General features: G+C 42.3%; 2 protein-coding genes across 11 annotated transcripts in view; one reads left to right on the top strand and one right to left on the bottom strand.

Moving 5' to 3' along the window:
• Nucleotides 1-6,185, bottom strand: part of ASB5 (ankyrin repeat and SOCS box containing 5) — a 44,351-nt gene extending 38,166 nt beyond the window's left edge. For 3 of the 10 annotated variants that reach the window (XM_074588413.1, XM_074588417.1, XM_074588415.1), the window contains exons 1-4: nt 6,111-6,185; nt 5,139-5,228; nt 4,222-4,259; nt 1,839-1,949 (exon numbers count right to left, since the gene is read on the bottom strand). The gene's annotated coding sequence lies outside the window, so the exon portion shown is untranslated. Of the gene's footprint in view, nt 1-1,838; nt 1,950-4,221; nt 4,260-5,138; nt 5,229-5,529; nt 5,838-6,110 lie in introns of those variants that run through there. The other 7 variants (XM_074588414.1, XM_074588419.1, XM_074588412.1 and 4 more) reach the window with 5 other exon arrangements.
• SPCS3 (signal peptidase complex subunit 3) lies at nt 5,899-14,230 on the top strand. The gene is made up of 5 exons (XM_074588428.1): nt 5,899-6,185; nt 9,232-9,305; nt 11,999-12,075; nt 13,463-13,578; nt 14,073-14,230. The coding sequence occupies exons 1-5, from the start codon at nt 6,043-6,045 to the stop codon at nt 14,203-14,205; spliced, it is 543 nt and encodes a 180-aa protein (XP_074444529.1). The 5' UTR covers nt 5,899-6,042; the 3' UTR covers nt 14,206-14,230.
• Nucleotides 14,231-22,322: the final 8,092 nt, after the last annotated feature.

Raw genomic sequence — 22,322 nt, 5'->3', positions numbered from 1 at the left:
CACGTATTCTCATTAAACAGCTGTCTCTAAATAAATAGTAACTACATCGGTAACATGAAAATCCCAGAAGAGCCACAATGTGAAGATTTGTTTCCCATCACATGTATAGTCAGCACAAGAGAAACGGACTTGACAGAAATTTTCTGTTTCAACTGACAGTTTTCAAAAGACCAGATTCGCACCTAATGCCTCTTCTCTGCCACTCGGAAACCCAGACAGACCTCCTCAGCTGTTTGAACTAATACTACCAGGACTTTTGAAACTATTTTGGATCTACAGTTATTTTTTATTTATTTATGTGTAAAGCCTTTAAATTATGTCATCAAGATAAGACATTTGTCAGTTATTCTAAAGTGAAAAAGTCTGCTCAAAATAGTATTTCTGAGTTGCAAATGTTCTCCATCACCAATTTGAATTAATTTCAAAATTGTTGATTTTATTCTACATTATAGTTTGTCTTCTAATTTTTAATTGATTAAGTGATTTCTTTTTTTCTTCATTACAAACTGTTTCTAAAAACAGTGAAACTATCCGTTTCCTTTAACTTTGTACCCGCTTTCTTCAAACTTTTGCCAGGTTTTCTTCTAGACTAAGTAAAAGTGGTTTCATTTGTCTCCTTTATGCGTAAAGTACATTCTGCTGCCTACGAAGGGTATTAATAAAAGGAAATTACAAAGTCAATGTCATGACTTAGTAGGGATGAGAGTTAAAAGATGATTCTGCACGTGTCGTGGCTCGGTCACTATACGCTGACTCCCATGGCTAGCGTTCATATCAGAAAAGTTTTTTCCATGCGCTATAAGTGGGATCAGTGAAGTGATCTCATCGTGACAGAGCTAGCAAAACTTTCTCTTCCTCAAGCCAAGGCATGACAGTCTCTGCCTGGTGCTTTTACAAGTGACATAAAAATACTTTGTGATGAAGGAGTCGTAACTGACGTAGGAAACGAGGTAAAACTAGAGTGAGGTGAACCAGTAGCCCCCAGGCTTCTTGCCACAGAATGCAAAGCACAATGAAGCGTGAAAGCTTTGGCTGAATCAGCGATGTATGAGAGGACTTTACCTAACATGGCTTCGTACGCCACGGGATGGGCAACGGCAAACCTGTCAGGAGCCAAAAATGAACTCTGTTGGGCTCCAAAACACACTTGGAGTTAGTTTTGGAGCCAAGAATGTGTGGTTCCATGTCCAATTAAGCATTCGTACGGCGCTAAATGAGACAGTGTTATAAAATATCAAGTTCATTCCAAAACCAGAAATTTAAAATTCTCTGAAATTTTCTTGCTGGAGGACTAGCAATAAGAACAGAGAGCCAAGTCAAAATTTCTACTTGCTTATCTTCTTATTCTCCATACTTTGTAGATCCAAAGGAAAAAAAATGGAGGTGAGAAGAAGGTTAAAAACAAAACCCCTTCAACGCAGTCTGGAAAGACTTCTCTTAGCCACAGCCTTTCCAGGCCAGTTGTAAAAACAGCCCACCCAGAAGAAGTGCAAACTGGAAGGGGGCTGTTGCAATAGAGACAAAAATTCCCCAAGTTGCTCACGGCCACGTTTATTACCCAGAGCTGCGTAAGAAGCTGTGTGTTGCTACTGTCTCTTAAAAGAGCTAACATTTCAATAATTCATAAAAGGCAAATTCAATAAAGGATTTAGAATTTTATGCTGATATTTAGGAAGTATATACATGGCCCTGGACACAAACTGTTCTGCTTGCGTGTACCTTGTTAGAGCTGATCCGTCTTCAGCGGAAAAACAAAGAACTCACAGCAATCTCCGTGGACAGTCAGTGCCAACACTTGCTATTTTGTTTACAGACGATTAAAGGAATCACTCACTAACCTGAACATCAAAGTCGAAAGATCTCAACCAAAGGCATCAAGCCGCTCTCTCTCAGAAGACCACTCTGATCATCAGCTGCTGAGGGGGATCAATCCTGCTGAAGTGACAACACTATAAAAAAAACAAAAAAACCACATGATTAATAGATCAAAGAGCGCAAAAGAACACAGTTCCAAAGTAGGACAATTCTGGGGAAGAACAGAAGAAGGAGGGAGAATTCTACATTTCAGACCTGCTCCCAATCAAATCTCTGCATTTTGTTCAATTAGTTTGTAATGAAAAATTAGGAAATTCCTTAAAGTAAGAACCGGCCTTAGGTGCTCTGCTGGCCTGGGCCTGAGTACACTGCTCAGGGATACCGAATATCCACACCGAATACCTTACACCACCGCCTCTTGGAAATGGTCTCCCAAACTCTTCTGCATCCCCAAGATTCTATATATTTGTTTTCATAAGGATAGTATTTGACCCCTTCAGACTAACACAACTTAGATAGCTGACAGCGACTTCTGCCATTAATATTATGCCACTATTCTTTACCAACCCCCCCCCAGATTTTATAGTTTTCACAGAACAAATTGGAACTGGCCAGCAGACAGCTATTGCGAATAATACTCCTCCCTTCTTCCTTCACAACTGCCTTCTTTGTTTCAGATTTTTTCTCCTCATTTTGCAAGGTTTCAGTCATCAAAAAGCTACAGAAGGTTTCTGTGTTCTGAAACAGTAAGAGATCAGTCCTTAATAAATTACACCATCTGTCTTCCCCGGCACACTGTGCTTTTAAGTAACATTTATTTAAGGGCTCTACTAAAATAAATCCAAAAATACATAAGCAACAGCCATATTTATTCATTTGTCTTAAAAACACATACTAATTTGCCTAAACCTTTTGATTTTGGTCTTCTTTAGGTATTGACTGCTGCTGTGGAAATTGCACTATTTTACTCCTGTAAGTTCTGCCTTAATTACTTAAGTTTTCCCCAGCAGCAGAGTTGGTTTGTACCTAATGAAAAACTCTAAATAGGAACTGTAAGAACTAAAAGCAAAAGCAAAGGCAACTGAGCGTTTTGTTTGTAGATACAAGAAAAGAATTGCATGCACATTTGGAGCTATCTTTTTGATTACAGCAGAGATTTCACAGCTGAAATGCTTAGGTTCCACAGTTTGCAGTAAAAGCTTCCTTGTTGCTTCTAAGTCTTCAAATATTTGGGGGAAAAGTACCCACTTTTCAGTAACTGTTGTCCAAGGTTTCATTCAGTAACACTGTGCTCCAGACCATAAATCAAAAACCTTTACCTCTCAACAATTAATGTTCTGAATAACAAATCAAAATATAAAATAATAACAAACCAACAAAAACCTTCACACAAGAAAGTCTCTGTGTTTCTGGAACTCTTCTGGAATATCAGGAAGGCTGAGAATTACCAAATGCAAACCGCCAGAATTTATCATCAGAATATATGATGATAGGAACGCCGTGCTGCCATACAGAGAGACCTGGACAGGCTGGAGAGTTGGGCAAAGAGGAACCTTATGAAATTCAACAAGGGCCAGTGCAGGGTGCTGCACCTGGGGAGGAATAACCCCCCGCACCAGGACAGGTTGGGGGCTGACCTTAGTGAGGCCGCATCTGGAGCACTGTGTCCAGTCCTGGGCTCCTCGGTTCAAGAGGGACAGGGAACTGCTGGAGAGGGTGCGGCAAAGGGCTACCAAGATGATGAGGGGACTGGAACACCTCTCTTATGAAGAAAGGCTGAGGGATTTGGGTCTCTTCAGTCTAGAAAAAAGACGGCTGAGGGGGCATCTTATCAACACTTATAAATCCTTAAAGGGTGAGTGTCAGGAGGATGGGGCCAGGCTCTTCTCAGTGGTGCCCAGCGACAGGACAAGAGGTAACGGGCACCAACATAGGAAGTTCCACCTAAACATGAGGAGGAACTTCTTTGCTGTGAGGGTGGCAGAGCCCTGGCACAGGCTGCCCAGAGAGGTGGGGCAGTCTCCGTCTCTGGAGACATTCCAACCCCACCTGGACGCGTTCCTGTGCCACCTGCTCTGGGTGACCCTGCTCTGGCAGGGGGTGGGACGGGGTGATCTCCAGAGGGCCCTTCCAACCCTATAATTCTATGATTCTATGAATATTGCTGGAGAGCCTGCCCTCTTGGGGCCTGTGACTGATTTCATTACGGCAAATGCACAGACACACAGAAATCAACAGTTCAGTGGAAATGAGGTTCCCAACTGCAAGGCATGTCCCCATAGATATTTTCATGTCCTACATTCAGTGATAAATGGGGATACTTAAGGTCCTACAGATACGTGCTACAGATACTTAAGGTCAGTGGAAACGCAGAACATTAGTACTTTTTCCTCTTCTATTCCCTACCTTTATCTGCAAAGATTTTTCTTCCCTGAGTCACAGACCTGAGGGGAAAAGAAACAGCAAATCATTCCAGAACACGCACAGGTCAGAATGGCCTGACAGCCCACCCCTTCTTCTCCCTGTCCCTTCAGTCACCAGGAGGCCTCCAACATTTTTAGACCCTTGGATCTGCGCTCCAGTTCCAAGTCACTGCATTGAAACCTTAGGGCTGGGAAGCTAAATATAACTGAACCGCTGCTGACACCTCTTGTCCGCCCTGAGAAATCCATGTTAATCAGGCCTGGTGTACTTAATACAGTGAAATACGTTAAAAATAAGCCATTTTACAGACTGTCTCTCCCCCCTCGGTTCTCAGTCTGGTGATGATGCAGGTCCGTGGAGCAGGAATGGGCGCCAAGGTGTGTCAAGGAAGAGGACGAGGAGCTGGGACCCTGTTGCAACAGAGGTCCAGAGGAGGCCACAGAGATGCTGGGAGGGCTGCGAGAGGACAGAGACGTCCTCTGCTGTGAGGACAGGCTGAGAGAGCTGGGGGGGTTCAGCCTGGAGAAGAGAAGGCTCCGGGGAGACCTTCCAGCCCCTTCCAGTCCCTAAAGGGGCTCCAGGAAAGCTGGGGAGGGACTCTGGATCAGGGAGGGGAACCATAGGATGAAGGGGAACGGTTTTAAACTGAAAGAGGGGAGATTTAGATGAGATCTGAGGCAGAAATTCTTTGCTGTGAGGGCGGTGAACCCCTGGCCCAGGTTGCCCAGAGAAGCTGTGGCTGCCCCATCCCTGGAGGGGTTCAAGGCCAGGTTGGACGGGGCTTGGAGCAACCTGGGCTGGTGGGAGGTGTCCCTGCCCAGGGCAGGGGGTGGCACCGGGTGGACTTTAAGGTCCCTTCCCACCCAAACTATTCGATGACTCTATGACAACCCTCTCACCGCCTCAGCCGAGCTTCGCCATCGCCGCACTGGGAGGAGCGAGGTGAAAACCGGCCTCGTCCTGCAGACGGCGCGGAGCCACAGGGCCAGCTGGGAAGGAAAAAGGATTCCAGTTACACGTCCGGCTACTAAAGGTTTCCAGATAAGATGATTTACGTGCTGAGTGTGTGTAACACAGGCAAATCAACAGGAACATCTTATAGGATATTTCCTATAGGAAAGAAGGTAGGGAATGGCAAGGCATACCACCAGTGAAAGCAAGATATCAAGTGAAAGCAGTGATATCAAGAGAAAAAGCAAGCTTTCACCTCAAAATATGATTTACATTTTATTAAATAAATGCAGAAATCCACCAGAGCTACAAATACCAACTTCCCTGTGCAAAGAATACCTAAGAAACATGGCAGGTGGCAAATAATTCATGCACAGAAAGTGCTCCAGCACGTTACAACCCTTTTTCTTTTCTCCTTTTCGTCCCCCAGAGTTACAAAGGAACTAGGACAAGCATCCATACTGTCATAATTAACGGCGAGAGTCCGGAACAGCAGCCCCAACCCCGGGTACCGCTCCCAGGGGATGCGGACGTGCTGTTCCAAGGGCCCACGGCAGTGGTCAAGGACCGGGGCGCTCCTTATGGCCACCCAGGACCCGCCGGTCCCTGAGGCAACCCGGCCGCGCCGCCATGTCGCGGGTGGGGAGGGGGTGGGGAAGGGGCGGGCGCATGCGCGATGTGAGGGGGCGTGTCCTCGCCAAGCCCCGCCCAACCGGGGCGGGGCCACGCCCACGCCCCTTTCTCCGCGGCCCCTGCGCACCCGCCGCCGCTCGCTTCCTGCCGCGTCCCCGTCGGAGCCACCCCCCTCCCCTTCCCCATCCCCTGCGAGCAGCGGCCGGGCCCAGCGGGGAGATGAACACGGTGCTGTCCCGGGCCAACTCCCTCTTCGCCTTCTGTTTGAGCGTGATGGCGGCCCTCACCTTCGGCTGCTTCATCACCACCGCCTTCAAGGAGCGGAGCGTGCCCGTCAGCATCGCCGTCTCCCGGGTCACGCTGTGAGTGCGGGCGGGAGAGGGGAGGGATGGGGGCGCCAGGGCCGCAGAGGTGAGGGGAGGCCCAGCCGCCCCGGGAGCTCCCTGCCGCCGCCGTTGGCCGGGGCCTTGGCGGTCCCCGCCTCCCGGCCGCTCCCCGCCGGGGCCAATACGGGAGCCCCACGCCGGCCTCCGCCGCCTCAGGGCCCGGCCGGCAGGGAGCAGGGGTGGCCCCGCCCGCCACGGGCCTGCTGCGGTTGCCGCCGCTCCTTCAGCAGGGCGGTGAAGCGGGGCTGACAGGAAGATGAGGTGGTTTAACGCAGCTAATGACTTTGTGCATTTCGGGTTTGGCCGCGTTAACGAGCTAAAGCAGCTCATGGAGCCTTGGAGCAGCCCCTGGTGTGTGACAGGAGCGGGTGGCAACAGGGTTTGTGTCTGACTACTGTGTCTAGTTTTGGCTCCCTCACTCCAAGAAAGACACTGAGGTGCTGGAGCGTGTCCAGAGAAGGGCAACGGAGCTGGTGAGGGGTCTGGAGCACAAGTCTGGTGAGGAGCGGCTGAGGGAGCTGGGGGTGTTCAGCCTGGAGAAAAGGAGGCTGAGGGGAGACCTTCTCGCTCTGTGCAGCTCCCTGAGAGGAGCGGGTAGCTGGGGGGGTCGGGCTCTTCTCCCAAGGAACAGGCGATGGGACAAGAGGAAATGGCCTCAGGTTGTGTCAGGGGAGGATTAGGATGGATATGAGGAAAAACTTCATGGAAAGGGTTGTCAAGCATTGGAAGAGGCTGCCCAGGGCAGTGGTGGAGTCACCATCCCTGGAGGGATTTCAAAGCCGGGCAGACGCGGTGCTGAGGGACATGGGTTGATGGTTGGACTTGATGGTCTTAAAGGTCACTTCCAGCTGTGACAATTGTATGATTTTGTGAAAGGGGGGGTGAACGCAAATAAAGAGTGAGAACTGCTGTTGGCTTTTGGATTGGTTTAATATCTTAGGAAAATAAACCCCCCTATTTATGCTAGATTGAGGATTGCAAACAGTGTAAAACCGGCATAAAAGCATGGTTTTGGGTGTTCTGATGAGCTTGACATATGTGAGATTGTTGCAGCAGGTCCAGAGGAGGCCACAAGGATGCCAGGAGGGCTGGAGCCCCTCTGCTGTGAGGACAGGCTGAGAGAGCTGGGGGGGTTCAGCCTGGAGAAGAGAAGGCTCGGGGGAGACCTTCCAGCCCCTTCCAGTCCCTCAAGGGGCTCCAGGAAAGCTGGGGAGGGACTCTGGAGCAGGGAGGGGAGCCATGGGATGAGGGGGAAGGGTTTTCCACTGACAGAGGGGAGACTGAGTTGAGATCTGAGGCAGAAATTGTTGGCTGTGAGGGCGGTGAGCCCCTGGCCCAGGTTGCCCAGAGAAGCTGTGGCTGCCCCATCCCTGGAAACATTCCAGGTCAGGTTGGATGGGGCTCTGAGCAGCCTGATCTATTTGAAGACGTCCCCACTCATTGAGGGAGGGATTGGACTAGATGGCCTTCAAAGGTTCCTTCCAACACAGACCATTTTGTGATTCTGTGAGGTAGCACACTACCACCTAAAGGTTGCTACAAAGAAGATGGAGACACCCTTTTTACATAGACTCGCATGGAGAAGGCAAGGGATCAAGGGTACAAGTTACTCTAGGGGAGATACCAATTGGACACGAAGAGTAGAATTTTCACAATTAGAACAATCAGATGTTAGAATAATCTCCCCAGGGAGTGGTGGAATCCCCAGCATTGGACACTTTTAAGATTCATCCTGGACAGGGTGCTGGGCCATCTTGTCCAGATTGTCTTTCGTCAAGAAAGGCTGTGCCGGGTGATCCTTGAGGTCTCTTCCAACCTGGTATGCTATGATTCTTATTTGGGTGAAACTGTAGTGCCGTGCCAGTCTCTTCCGTGGTGCAGAGATCTGGTGTTAATGAGAGGTGTTATACCTTAGTTGCTTCTCTTAATCTTCTGAGAAGTTCTGCACACCCAGTTACTCCACCAGATTGACAGTGATTGAGAAATGAAGTCGAGTGCTTGATAGGGCTTACTATTTAAAAATATATTGTTTTTTGCGAAGGGCTGGAAATTCATAGCAAGGCTTAAATCGGGAAGTTTTAGTGGTATTTTTCTTAACTACCATCTCCAAAAGTGTTTTTTTCTGCTGGTGGACTTTTTTTTTTTCCTTTGAGATTACTAAGCTTAGTTTTAATTAAATGATATTTTAATGGACTAATTTTCAAACTGGAATAAATGTGACTAAGAAGTTGATAATTTGTAAAATGGCTGTTACACAAGGAATTAAAGTTCATAGCTGATTGCCAGCCTGCTGAGGGTAAGTTTGGTAAATTGATAAGCTTTGTGAGTGTGTATGAAAATATCTGTTGTCTTTGTTATTGTCAGGTTTCTCTTTCTAATGTGGTTTAGTGTGGCAATATCAGATATTCCTCCAAATGAGGGTTTGTAATAAAGTCTTCCAAAACGATATGAGCTTCCATAATGTGGAAGAAAATAAGCATTTTCTTCATACTGCTGCTTACATACGTTCCAGGGAGAAATCTTGTGTAAGCTGCGTGAACTACGAACATAAACTCTGTTTTATCGGAATGGTTGGAGTGTCTTGTATGAGACTGAGCACTAGAGGCTTTTATTTATGGCAAGTTAAGGAATAATGTTGAAAATGGTTGCCAGCAGACAGCTATGCTGCCGGTGTTCCGATCAGCTTTATATATTTGGGGATGGCTAATGCATGTTTTATGAAAATGAAATGTGGTGTAGTTTAGGTACATACAGATAGAGATTTTGGTTAACAGGAAAAAGTATATAGGCTATTTTTATAACTTAGACTACTGTGGTGGCAAGGCCTGTCATTCAAAACTGGGGTGCCATAATTTCTTTAAGGCAGGTTTTGTTTTGTAATGTTGATTATGCTTTAGCCAAAAGTATTTAAAAGAAAGTACAGAAAACGGATAAGGGAAATAAGTAATAAGAATAATAATTTATGTAACACATGAAGGAGAAATGATGAGAAAGAATAATCTTGTGTTTTCTTTTGTCTTAGAAAAAATGTAGAAGACTTCACTGGACCTAGAGAAAGAAGTGATCTGGGATTCGTCACATTTGACATTACTGCAGATATCCTTAATGGAAAAAATGGTTTGCAAACGTTTTGAAATGAGAACATCTTGACATCTATTTTTGTTACCCTACAATCTACAGATATTCAGGACTTGAGGAAAACTAACAATTTGTCTTAAAATATAAATTTAAAACAGTGAAAAGTAGGGCAGTAAAATAGAACTTGGAATAGGTCTTCTGTCTCTAGTAGATGACACAGGGCAAGTTGTTTTCTCTCTGTTTTTTAATGCCTGTTTTTAAAACCAGGCTCTGTAGCAAAGTGTACTGTATCTAATAATGGGAAGTGCATTTTGACATCTGGACAGTATTACCATTAAGTGAAGTTTGTATTGGTGGTTTGGGGTGTGAATTAATTGCAGAGTTTATGTAGCATACTATTTTGACTGTCGTACTGAATCTAGAAGCTCCAATGCACCTTTCAAACCCACTTTGTTGTGAGGCTTTCAAAGTTCTGGCCACGTAATACTTGCATACAAGTACCTGTCTTCCTTTAAAAATAAAAAGACATTGTAATCCTTTATTTGCTTACATGTTAAACTATCAAATCTTTAACATTACATAGCATGAAATGTATTGGGAAATGTATGAGGTACTACAAAATTTATCACATTACTTTTTGGCCTCTTTCTCATTGCTGTTACCTTTTCGCAACTTCTCTTTTGTATTTCTCTGCTTCTCTGTTTGGTTTTTATTGCGGAAAGAGGGTTGTGTGGGACTGTTTCTGTTTGGTTTTGTTTTGGGTAGTTTTTTTGACAGTAGAAGGGAATCATTTAGGGTCTTGATATACAAAAAAAAAAAAAATCAGTATTTTTCTGCAGAAGTCAGAACCAAATAGGAGGCAGCATGCTTTACCTCAGGTGATTACATTAAGCCTTGCTTTGCAGCTGGGCTGAGATTCCTGGGATTTTTCCCTGTGTGCTGTTTCTTGTCACCATGTTAGGCAAGACGTTGATTACCTCTGTGTTTCGGTTTACCTGTTTTGGAGAATACTGCATTGTGTAAGCAAACCAAACAAAATACAAATCTTGAATGCATGTGAACGCTGGATGAACAGGTTAATCAGACTTTTGCAGGTGTGTGTTGCACAGGAATAAGAGGGATATTTTTTTTTATCAGCTGGAAGCAGGAGAGGTAGACTCCTAATCTGAATTTTACCTCTGAAATACTTACACATGTTAAAATCAGAGACTAAAATTCCAAAGTCAGTGAATTGAATTGTATGCAGTGTATGTGGGCGGAGGCAGAGCAAGGCAGGGCAGGACCTCTAAAAGAAATGTTCTTATACAAGGATTAGCCTGCAGTATGTGGATGTAAAGATTCCATGTTTTAATGACTTAATAGTACCAATAGTTTTAAAAATTTTTTACAAAAACTCAGACTTAATCTTTCATGCCTGGCGTAAATAAACCTTGCAGTGTCTAGAGCTGTAAAATACAACTTTCTGGTAGGCCCTTTGGACAAAATTTGTAAAGAGCTGCTGGTACATGGGCTCCCTTAACTAAAGGAAACAAGCTGTTAGTCCTAGGAAGAACTAAATAAAATGGGAGCTAGAAAAAGAAACTATGAAAAGGGAAGGGGAGGAGACAGTTTTCACAAGCTCTTTTTAGCTTACTTAATTCGTGACTAACTTTACCAAGTGTTAAGAAATCCTGCAAAGGAGATCTTCAGAATCTTGCTTGTTGTTTTGAGTTAGATGACGAAAAATGTTGATGTGAAACAGTTCTAGGCATTCTTGCAGCAGCATCAATTAATTATTTAATTCTTTCCTTAGTGCCTTTTGAATTAGCAGCTTAAAACCATGATTCAGTCTTGGGGTGAGTGGAACAGGATAGAACAGATTTTGAGACTGGTTGGGGAATCTGTTTAATTTATTCTTCAGGATAGTGGTAAATAGAATAAAAAAGAGGAGTGGGAAATAAAAGTTTACAGCTAATCTTTATTGTTGAGTTAAAAGGTCTTTTTCTTAGCAGTCTCACATGGTGCATTTTATTGCTAAATCAACAGACAAGTATTTAGAATATCAGTTTTATTATACAGATGGTCTCAAATGGCAGTCATCAGGTCTTTACTGTTGATCAAAAATCTGAGCAGAGTTTTGTTCCAGTCTAATAAGCTGACTTTCTTTGTAGTAAGTAGGTAATTAAATCTGCTAATTCCTGGTGTCCCTTCCAATGTGCAATACTTCCCACCTACGAACTTCTCTAATGTGGGTATTACAGGCTCTTTGAACTCTCTACACTCCATCAATTTTGTATTTATATACTGTTTAATGCTATTGTATCTCGATCCACAGTTGGATACCAGGGTTCTTTGGTAGTATAAACAATAGCTTTGGAGATATTTACTGAAGAATTCTGTCTTGCCCTTTATGTTTAAGGTTTTACAGTAGATTGTCTTTCAGCAGCTTATGGTAACTAGCTTGCGGTGTCAAATGCAGAACTCTTAAATCATTGGAGCAAATAGCTGTTAAATTTCATAAATATTAAAAAGAAAAAACAAACTGAAAACCTGTTGCTTTAATATGATTAAAATATAGACATTAGAACTCCTGAAAGTCCTCTGATTTATAAATAAGATGAGGTATGTTGAAAGGTAAGAGCTCACTGTAATTACCGTAGTATATTTAGATGTAGTAAAAAATAAAACAAGGTTATGTAAGTACAATGTGGTATTTTTCTTAACTCGCATACATCTGCAGAGTATATTTGACTGGAATGTTAAACAATTGTTTCTATATTTGTCTGCAGAATATTCAACGAAAAACAATGTAAGTATTGAAAAGAAAGTTGAAGCAATTACCCGTTTTGTACTGCAGCTATTTTTAACATTCTGAAGCTCTGCTGGGAAGAGTTAAGGCACCAGCGTTTCCTTCTACCTTGGGCTGTTTTCACTGGCCTTCATGGTTGTTGTTTTCTTGGACAGTTTAGCTGCAGGGTGAGAAGTTCACCCTCGTGAAATTGATGCGTGCCCAGCACAGCCAGAGAAAAGTAACACATACCTTGTTGTTTACCAGCAGTAGTGTGTTGTAAATGAGTTTTTTCACTTACTTGTTCTGTGTGTTTTAGTTTTCTCTAACGTTCTGCAGTTGACTGCTGTGAGAAACAAGGTACAGTGGCCTCTGGTGTGGCCAGGTGTGGTGGGTCTTTTGTTCATCGATCATAAAAGTGTTTGCTCATACCAGTTACGGTGGCCCCGTAATACACTTATGTCATCTTGTCGTATTTCTCAAAATAATTGGCTTTGCTGCATCCTTTAAATTGGTTACTGCTGCTGTTTCACTTTGGATAGCCATAGGCTTTTTTCATGGAGCTGGTAGGATCTGTGTGGAACAGCCTATGGAAAAATTATTTAATGAAATGGCCCACTAACATGATACCGCTGAATTTTTCTGTTAACTTGCTGCACCAAACTATCTCCCCACTTTTCTTTTTTTTTTTTTTTTTAAATTACCTTCATTATTTTATACATGCTGGTGGATATCATGTTTGTACTAAAATAATTCTTAGGCCTCTTTATCAGGATCTGGGACCTCATTGTCTTGTTTCGTCCTTTAATTTTTTTCCCATTAATCACTAGTTCTCACAAATACTGAGAAATATTTTTTTGAATTTTTTCGAAAAGCCACTTAAAAGAACAGTATAAAGCTTCAAACATTTTAAGAGTTTGGGATCCATCTTTTTGAATTGTTCGTACAATTCTTGGAGTTACGCTTGCAATTAGAGTAGAGATTTTTTTTTTTCCATTAAATTTGGAAAAATGTTAAATACCTAGATGGTGTTGTGACAGCTCAATTTAAGTCCTTTACGTGAAATGAAGTCTAAATACTGCTTTGAAAGCAACTTACCTTTGCAATTCAAAAGGAAAAATCCATCATACTTTGTAAGTCTTTAAAGCTTATGACTATTTTATATGGCTTTCTTATGTTTTATTGAGCTATTCTTTGTTGTTTCCATTTATTCTGTGCCGGACTTCAGTGTATAGTAGTACTAGTTCCCCTCCCCTCCTCTGTAAAGCATTATTTTGTTAAATTAGTTGCGGATTGCAAGCATGTACTTCAGCTTCAGGGTTTTTAGATGAATAATGCTATGAAATTCCAGTAACTGAATACAATCTTGTAAGGTACCTTGGTGATTTAATTACAACTGTATTTTTAGGCTCTAAACCAGGTGGTGCTTTGGGACAAGATCCTGTTGAGAGGAGATAACCCCAGGCTGTTCTTAAAAGACATGAAATCAAAGTACTTCTTCTTTGATGATGGAAATGGTCTGAAGTAAGTAAATCTTTTTTTTTTTTTTAATTATTATTCATGGTTTCTTGATTTACTTGCATACACTTCATTTTAAATGTCTTTTTATTGCTGTGGTAAGGTATCTATATTCTGATACTCTGTCAGTCTGTTGCATCTTTGTAGTTTGATTTTTAGGAGATGATCTTGGGGTACCAGATCCCCTGTTTCTTGTGTAGGCTGGAAGATGCTCTGCTAATATGAGCAATAGGCTCCTGGGCTTCTGCTTCCAGTATCCTCGTCTGTGCAGAACTGGTTCTGTGCTGTGCTCAACTCCAAGGGAGTTGGGCAATAGAAAAAAAAAAAGACTCTTATCTGGAAAATAGGCAATACTTCATGAAGTAACTACACAAAACTAAAAAGCCCATTGTTTCTGGATCAGGAAAACAATTTGTATCCTAATTTGTTTAATATTAGTAATTACGAATAAAATTGGTTAACTTGAGTGTTTGCGCTGATAGTCTTTGTTGCTTTTGCAGGGGAAACAGGAACGTCACTTTGACTCTCTCCTGGAATGTTGTACCAAATGCTGGCATTCTACCTCTTGTAACAGGATCAGGACATGTGTCTGTACCTTTCCCAGATACCTATGAAACAACAAAAAGTTATTAAATTATACCGAACCCTAAGCAAGATATTTTTATACTTGTATATTGTGAATAAATTTTATTGCGGTTTCTTCTCGCATCCCATGCAACCCTTCAGAGAAAGGTACTTAATTTCCTCAGGTCTAACGGCATAGGAAAAGGAAATGAAAGTTCAGGGTTGTTTTTTTAAATACAACATTGAAGCTGAAACTTAAGGGGAAAGGTAAATTGCAGAGTAGTGGTTTGGGGGGGGGGGGGGGGGTGGAACTGAGGAATTTTTTTTTCTTTCTCCCAGCCATCTGGGTATAGATCTCCGTTTCTTTTAAATAAACATTTTTAAACCAGAAGATAGTCTTACTGTGGTTTTTTTTCAGGTACTGTGATAGTGTGTAGAACAGAAATACACCTTCTGGAGTCAGGTTCTGTGAGTGCCTGAAGGAAATGACTATTCCATTTTCCACTCTTTGCTAAATCCATGCTCGGTGTGTGAGAATAAGGTAAGCTGGGGCTTCTCAAGGGCTGCCAGCAGCTCCTTTGCAAACTGATAGCCCTGTTTTGTGTGCCACTAATGCAGCCCACATGCAATTCTGTATTATAAAACACTTTAATAACTGCTTATAATGAAATATTTTCACTGCATTAAGCACATCAGTAAGAGAAGTCAAAGCTTTAGGTAAAGGAAGACCGTACAAAGCAACCACTCCATATTTATTGGGATCCACTCAGCGGGAAGAATGAACACGCTCGTTCCAGAGGGAGCTGGAACAATTGAATGTGCTGGGGACTTTCAAAAAGAGCAGACATAGTCTGAAATCAGGAAAAAATAATAGGAAAACTGACAAGAATTGCAGTGTGACAAACCTTTTGAAAGAAGAGATGCAAAAGGTGGGAGCAGAGGCTCCCCCTGTGTTGCAAGTTCACCAAAGGGCTGGTGGATTTTGAGGAAGCCAACTTGCTTTTAAAAGGGAATCTTTAATATCTGTGAATTTTCCCTTTATCTTCTCCGTGTCGGTGTGTCAATCAAAGAGGTGTTGAAAAATTTTCCGAAAAGTGCTTTGTCTTTTTACAAACAAAATTTTGTTCAAGCATGAGAACTAAAAAAGTATTTTCACAGGAATATTTCAGGACAATTTTTCATTTGTATCCAGCATATTTACCTGAATTTCTGTTCTCTGAACTTGTCCTGTTTTCTGCAGATCAGAATAATCAGCGCACTGAAATATGTCCAATTTTTAGTGTGCTTTGGTGTCAAATGTATGTATTGTTCTAAAAACTGTTATAGAGAACTTAATACTGTCATACAGAAGGAAAACAAAAAAAAATATTTTTTTAGAGATAATTGGGCACACTAGTGGAGTTGTTGTGTTAATTGCCAAGTAAGTGGTTGGTTTATTCATAAATTGTATTCCTGGAATGTTTACTGAAACATCTTTCTTGTGGCTTGGCACTCACCCCCTTCCCTGATTCCTGTGGCAGCGCCCTTCCGATGGACACGGAGGCAAAGACAGGGATCTGCCCTCAAAAATCATCAGGGAGAAATCTACATTCTTCCCTCCAAACAGTTTCAGGGAGCAAGGGGGGAAATTCCTCGCCTGGTAATCCTTGTAAAACCTTTCAAAAAGTAAAATTACTCCGGTGTTTTATTGTGATAGTTCTCAAACCGTTGATAAACAGAACGCTCTTTTATGGAAACAAAGGGCATTTACTTCCTCTTGTCCCTTCTGATAAATCTTATAGAAAGAAATGTTACTATTGCTGGCGGCTGATTGCTCTCTTAGATGTGCTACTAACTAAATAATGATGTGTTTTGTAGGGATGTGTACAAAAGATGTATTCCCTAGCAACTGCCGTACTTAACGGGAAAAGGCTTCAGACCCTTTTGCAGGAAACTGGAACTACGAACACTTCTGGTGCGTTTCAGGTAGCGATTTATTGAGGTTTGGAGGCCGGAATTCTTCTCTAGGGGCTGAAAAATGCAAATTCAACGTAGCCGGGTTTGCATTTGCTGCCAGGGGTGCGCAGCAACCCCCAGGAAGGGAAAAATAATGCTTAAAAATATGCATTTACAGCTCTGCTCCCCTGTGCGTGCAGTCTTATTTATGGATTGGCACTATAGATAGTGAAAATAGACATTGAGAAAATGCATTACTCCTAAATATTGGGGTTTTATTCTTCTAACAAGTTCCTTCTAGACAACGGAATTAAAGCTAGCTATTGTATTGCTTAGCAGCCAGATTCAAGTAGAATTCCTGCATTATTTTTGGATTACAAATGTTAGAAATGTTCTTCTAAAAATCATTTCAAGAGAGGTTTTGCAGGAACATTTCTGTAAAATGAAAGCTATTTAGGTTGAAAATTCAGCTATTGGGGGAGCAATCTTACTCCAAATTTGTGTCAGAAAATACATAGAAAATAACTATTTCAGAGCCTTTGGTATTTAAGGAATGTCCTGGTTAATTTGGCTTCTTTATTTTGGAAGAAAATTGAGATTTTCTTCATTAAAGACAGTTTTAAAACTGGTTTTAAGGCACTCCAGACTGTTCATGCACACAAACAAGCGAACAGGTATATATACTCTTTAGCATGAAGAGTCCCGGTCTGAGCACACAGGTAAATCCTCGTATTGCACTACTCACATCAGGTGTGTTTTTATTATGCAAAAAAAAAATCCACAGTTTAGCTTGAACAAGCCAAACTACTGCTGGATTTTTTTCCTGGTCCCTTCCACCGCCTCCCTGGGACCAGTTGTGTGAATCTGCATGTTCCTGAAGCAATGAGGTGCAGGTAGAGACAAGGGAAGCATTCCAGCAAGTTTCCTTTTCCCTTAGTATTGTGTCACAGTAATAATTCCTTTTATGCAAGTTAGTTTATCCACTAATTGTTCTTAATTAGCAATTCTTAATTAACTTCTGGTTTATGTGGAAAGATTGTCAGAACTTTTTCTCTTTTCTGTTTATTCCAAACTCACGAGTTGCAGTTATGATTTCTTTTTCCAAACATGAGTAGTCTAATAATGAAATTCTAAATCCTCTATGTATAATCTATTGAGAAAACAAAACAAAAAAAACCAACCCTGAATCAGTATAATGTGTTATCCAGACTTAGAAGCTGCTGATTCAGAGTAAAAATAATGGAGCCAGAAATATCATTCAAAGAGTATCTCAAAGCTGGGACGTGGTCAGGTGGGGGCCCCTGACCTCCTGCCCCCCAGCTCAGTGTCATTGCACACCCAAAGTCCCCTGGGACCCTCCACTGCCTTCTGGCTGTATCCCCTCATGCTCATCGGCCGTGTTCCAGGCCAGAAATTCTGAAAAATTTTCCTTTAAAATCACGAAACTGTCAGAAATGGAGCAGCGAGAAGATAACATATTTCCAGCACTAGAGGGCCAAGCGTTTTTGTCATTTGAAGGCATGTATGTATTATACCCATGACTTCGTTAATGGCAGTTGTGATCCAACAGCTTGAAAAATACCTGTTTATTTCCAGAAAGGGGAGGTCATTAATTGGGGACTCCCTTTGCAGAGCCAGGCTTTGGGCTGCAGGCGTGGGGCATTGTTCCTGTGGTGGGACAGGGACGAGAGGCATGGTGCCATCAGTTCGGCCCCCTCCTTGCTCACCATTTTCTGTCTGGGATGATTTGTGTCTGGTAGACCTTACGGCGGGGACAGATGATCGTAGAGATCGGGTTGGCCCATTAGCGAGTATGCCCAAGTTTGGTATTTCTCTTGGGGGTTTTGCTGAAGTCCGCCCAGGGCTGGGGAGGAGGTGGCTTGGAGCAGTGTCCTCCTGTGACGGTGTGCTCCACTGCCAATCTGTCCTTTATCTCCCGTAACCTTGCCCAAGCGATAACCACCCATGGTGGTCACAGTGGTGCATCTGGTCGCGATGGCTCCAAGGTGATTTCGGGGAGACGGATAACACCACAACAGCCAAGGGCTGACTGGAGCAATGCGCCCACCTCACCACACTGGCACTGTGGTCAATATGCAAATACGGCTATAGGTCAGTCATCTAGTGAACAGCCCAAGAGCCCTTTGAGCTCTCCTGCGTGGCAGCGGCTGCATGCCAGGATCTCCCCTTGGGCAGGGACATCTCTCAAGGTGACTTCTCGAGATTCAGAGATTCCTTGCCGCAACAGATCCTCGGTAAGTGACTAACAGCACGCTGAACTTCGAAATCTGAGCTAAGTGATAGAAAGGATTGATTGCACATATCTAATCCCTTAGACATAAACCATTGACCAAGTCTGGGACTGGGATTGGATCCAGCTGCACCCAGACTCCTCTCTGAGAAGGACTTGAGAAAGCAACAGGGTCCTGTCTGAACCTCAGCTCAAGGGGAGGGTCTCCCTGAGAGCTCTGTCTTACCTCGTCCTCCATGCAGTGAATAACCAAGTGTGCCTTGCCATCGAATCTTGTTAAAACACTGCCACATTTACTATCAAACTTTGTTAAATCCCTGCTTTATATTAATAAACGTATCGCTGTTTCTCTCTATGAGTGAAGTGCATCGCTGAATCCACGACACCTGGTTAAAATTACAGGCTCCCAAAACTGAAGTAGGGTTCCCAGGGTGGCTTAGTTGCCAGATCTTAGGCAGTACATCCACGTAGTGGATATGACCTTGTAATATGCTTTAGGGGTAGGGTGTTACTTGCTAAATACAGTCTTGGGAACATAGAGCTGGTGGCAATAGCTCTAGACACTGAGAAAAGCTAAAATAAATCTCTAACCAAACTATTCTTATTTGTTTGTTTTGGAGAAGAACAGATGGAGGGATGATCACCAGGACACTTAATATTCTTGAGTTTATTGCTATCTAGATTTTTTTAAATGTTGTACACATGTAAAAGCAGAATGTAATATTGGATAACGAAAATAAGTTGTTTTATGAAGTACTTGTATTTACTTCTGATTCCCCACCACCCCATCCACTTAATCTTTATTAGAAATCTAGGTACTAATGTCTTGAACAACTCATTAAAATGAAGGACTTAAAGATGACTCTGGCTATTTTTATAGCCTTTGTGATTCCTAATGGTAAGATGTTGATTTAACAATCAGTAGAATTACGTGATATTTATGTTCTTCACGGTTAATGCAAGTTTTCTGTATTGTATTTGATTTAGTCTTACTCCCTGTCGGTATCCCATTGCGTAAATCCATGCGATATGAGAACACGAGCAATTGTATCTGCATAATCTTCAGTACAGATCCGAAACTGGATTTCAGTGGAACGAACTGGTGCTGTAATGGTCCTGGGCTGGGTAGGAAGTGTTGCAAATACTGCTTTCTAATGATGTTTAAATGCTTTTTGCCAATAATTATATTTAAGAGGGACTTTTCCTCTCTCAAGCTGAAAGTGGTTGGAGGATTTGTTACGTGGAATTCAGCATACGTCACTGAAAACATTGGTTCAGACAGGCAGAAATTCACAAAAATAAGGTCAATAAATATTTTATGCTTCTCATAGTTGTGGGGTTTCACCCTTGGGTTTGGGTCTAAGAAATGTGTTGCTTATAATTGCTAGAAATCCAAGAAGATGGGTGAAATCAAAATTCGGAACAGCTCCAAGTAGTGCTGTGTCTTGGAAAAAGCAGAGAGTAGTCAACGGTTCTTTGATGCTCTGGCATCTAGAGTTGCCACCGCTGTGCCAAAAGGAGGAGGGAATAAAGAAAAGAGAAAAGAATCCTCATATCTAGACAGTACCTTACACCCTTGACTGTGTGATAAAGTTTATAATCATTCTGTATTTGGAGAACAGCCCTATGACAGACACCCCAGACAGGGTGTAAAGGTATTTTTGCAAGAAAGTGGAGCGTGTCACTTACAAGCTCGGTTGGAAAGTCTAAAAGCAGAAGCCTGTGCTGCCACTTGGTTTAGAATTCAAATTAATGGCTTTGACCCGGGTAGAGGATATATGTTTGTGGGTTTTAATGCCTTTTGCATCTCAACAAGATGATTTTTAATGCAATTCCTTGCTATATAACAACCAACCTCATTTTTTTTTACTGTTTAAAAAAGCGTAACGCCAGCAAAGCAACTCCCTCCTGCGCTATCCCAGAATAACGTCAAGCTGTACTATGTCTCAAGCCTCTAAGGGAAAAGGGTTGGCAGATTTAACATTTGTCATTTTCTTAAAATAGGTGGGATTTGTCCTTGCAAATACTTACATCTTCCAAAAGGATATTGATATAAAAAGTTAATGAAACGTTTTGTGACATAAGAGCGTAAGGTGTTGTCTTTGACTTGGTGAATAGTCTGCACTTCTGTTTTCCCTTGACCCCAATTTTAATAAGCTATTGATCAGAAATGTGCCAAGCAGCTGCTGGCTTCCTGAAAATGGACAGTAAGCCACTCCTCAAAGGCAGAGAATTCCATGTAGGAACCCATCAATATTCATCAACGTCAGCGGGTGTCTTCAGATAAGGTAAGTCTGGTTGTTTTCTTGGATATGTGGCATAATAATAATAACGTCATGAGTTCATTAGTCATGTCTCTTTAATGCTTTCCCTGTCCCGTCAGGTGGAGGAATTGTTCAAGTACTATAATGTGTCTGATTTTTTTAATGTTAGAGAAAACAAATAACGCGGAACTTCCATTTGTATTTTACCTAACAAACTCTTGTCCCTTCAGGGAGCCCCAATAACTATGTATGGTACATTTGTGTATCTATAGTTCAGTGTAATCCTTCAGGAACTGCTCAATACCAGGGAATTTTAGCAATTTGGTTTCGGTGCTGCTTGTACGTCTGAGGAACCTGCGTCACACACGGAGACGTCTCTGCCCAATTCAACTGGGTGCAGCACCAGTTTAACGCCTTTGCTCCTGAGGAGCTATAGGAGGTGGAAATGACTTGTTTGCCTGCGGCCAGCAAGCTTTTTTCTGGCTCTGATGTTAAATTCTTTTTGTCTTTTTTCCCCCTCTCTTTTTGTTCTTCTTTGTTTTGGTTTTTGCTTTGGTCGTTTTCCTTCTGTCACAGAGAATTGCAGATAATTTGCATTCAAAAGGCCCCATACTCTATTGTCATTACATTCAAGGTAGCTGGTTTATGCTCTCTTTTTGGCAGTGTTGTAGCAAACTATGGCTTTTACATTGCACGCCGCCAGAACTGCACATTGTGATATAGGGATTTAACAGATGTTCTACCGGATTTTAATTCTATTTTATTGGTAAATAAAAATGGATGGAGGCAATGGCTTTTACTTTTTTTTTCCCCCCCTCTCCGTTTCATTGGGTTCACGGTGATGCTTCTGCAGGGCAAGAGAAAGTCTTGTCAAATAAAATTTTATTTTTGTTTGGCATGAAGGATCAGTTTTCGTAGCTGAAGGCGTCCAGGTATTTGATATCCATATAGGCTTTCGGTAGAGGCCAGTTGTCAGCTTTGGAAGTTTTGAGGTTGTTTTTCCCCGCTCTTCAACTTTGTCAAACACAGTATTTTATTTGCTACCTCCATATTAAGGAAATCATAAAATGTTTTACAATTTCCCATTTTTGTGTGAATATTCTCTTTTTCTCTCCTACTTCCCTGTTGTGATCCAGCAGGATTGTTTTTATTCTGATATGCTGACCCCTTTGTGCACAAAACTAGTTTCTGAATTAATATTTTACCAAGACGTTGTGTTAAACGTTTGCTTCATAAAATCACAGGTGCTCAGATACTGTAAAACCGAGTCCTACAGATTTATACTGATAAGTCTCAAAACTTTTGAAAGAGAACCTTCTGTTCTTTCATGAAAGAGTGAAATTCGGAAAGCCTGCAGTTTATCCAGTTCTGGGCAGGCCCCTTTTCTTGCTTTTTGTAGTGCAATATCCGTCGTTTTCTCCCATGTCTTTGCTGGTTCGTAAGAAATCTGCTTAAATAAAGATACAATTTGTATCTTCATCGCAGGTGGGACTTCTGTAGGTCAGTATTTGAACGGGGGTTCCTGCAGTCCTGTTGGGTGTTGGTAGCATGATTGAGATATTACAGCCTAGTGTAGAAATAGCTTTCTAAAAAAATGTGCAATCTAAACAAAAGGGCACGTGAAGTGCAATAGCACTAGAATTGCTTCTGCTAATTTATTAAAAATAACGTGTACGAAACTGGGGGGAAACTGGTTTCCTGAGGACTGGATTGAATCCCTCCTGCAGGAAAATCTG

This window comes from Larus michahellis, chromosome 5, assembly GCF_964199755.1.
Source record: "Larus michahellis chromosome 5, bLarMic1.1, whole genome shotgun sequence".
NCBI classification, from domain to species: domain Eukaryota; kingdom Metazoa; phylum Chordata; class Aves; order Charadriiformes; family Laridae; genus Larus; species Larus michahellis.
The sequence above is the reverse complement of the archived record's forward strand: the minus strand, read 5'-3'. Positions and strand labels throughout refer to the sequence as shown.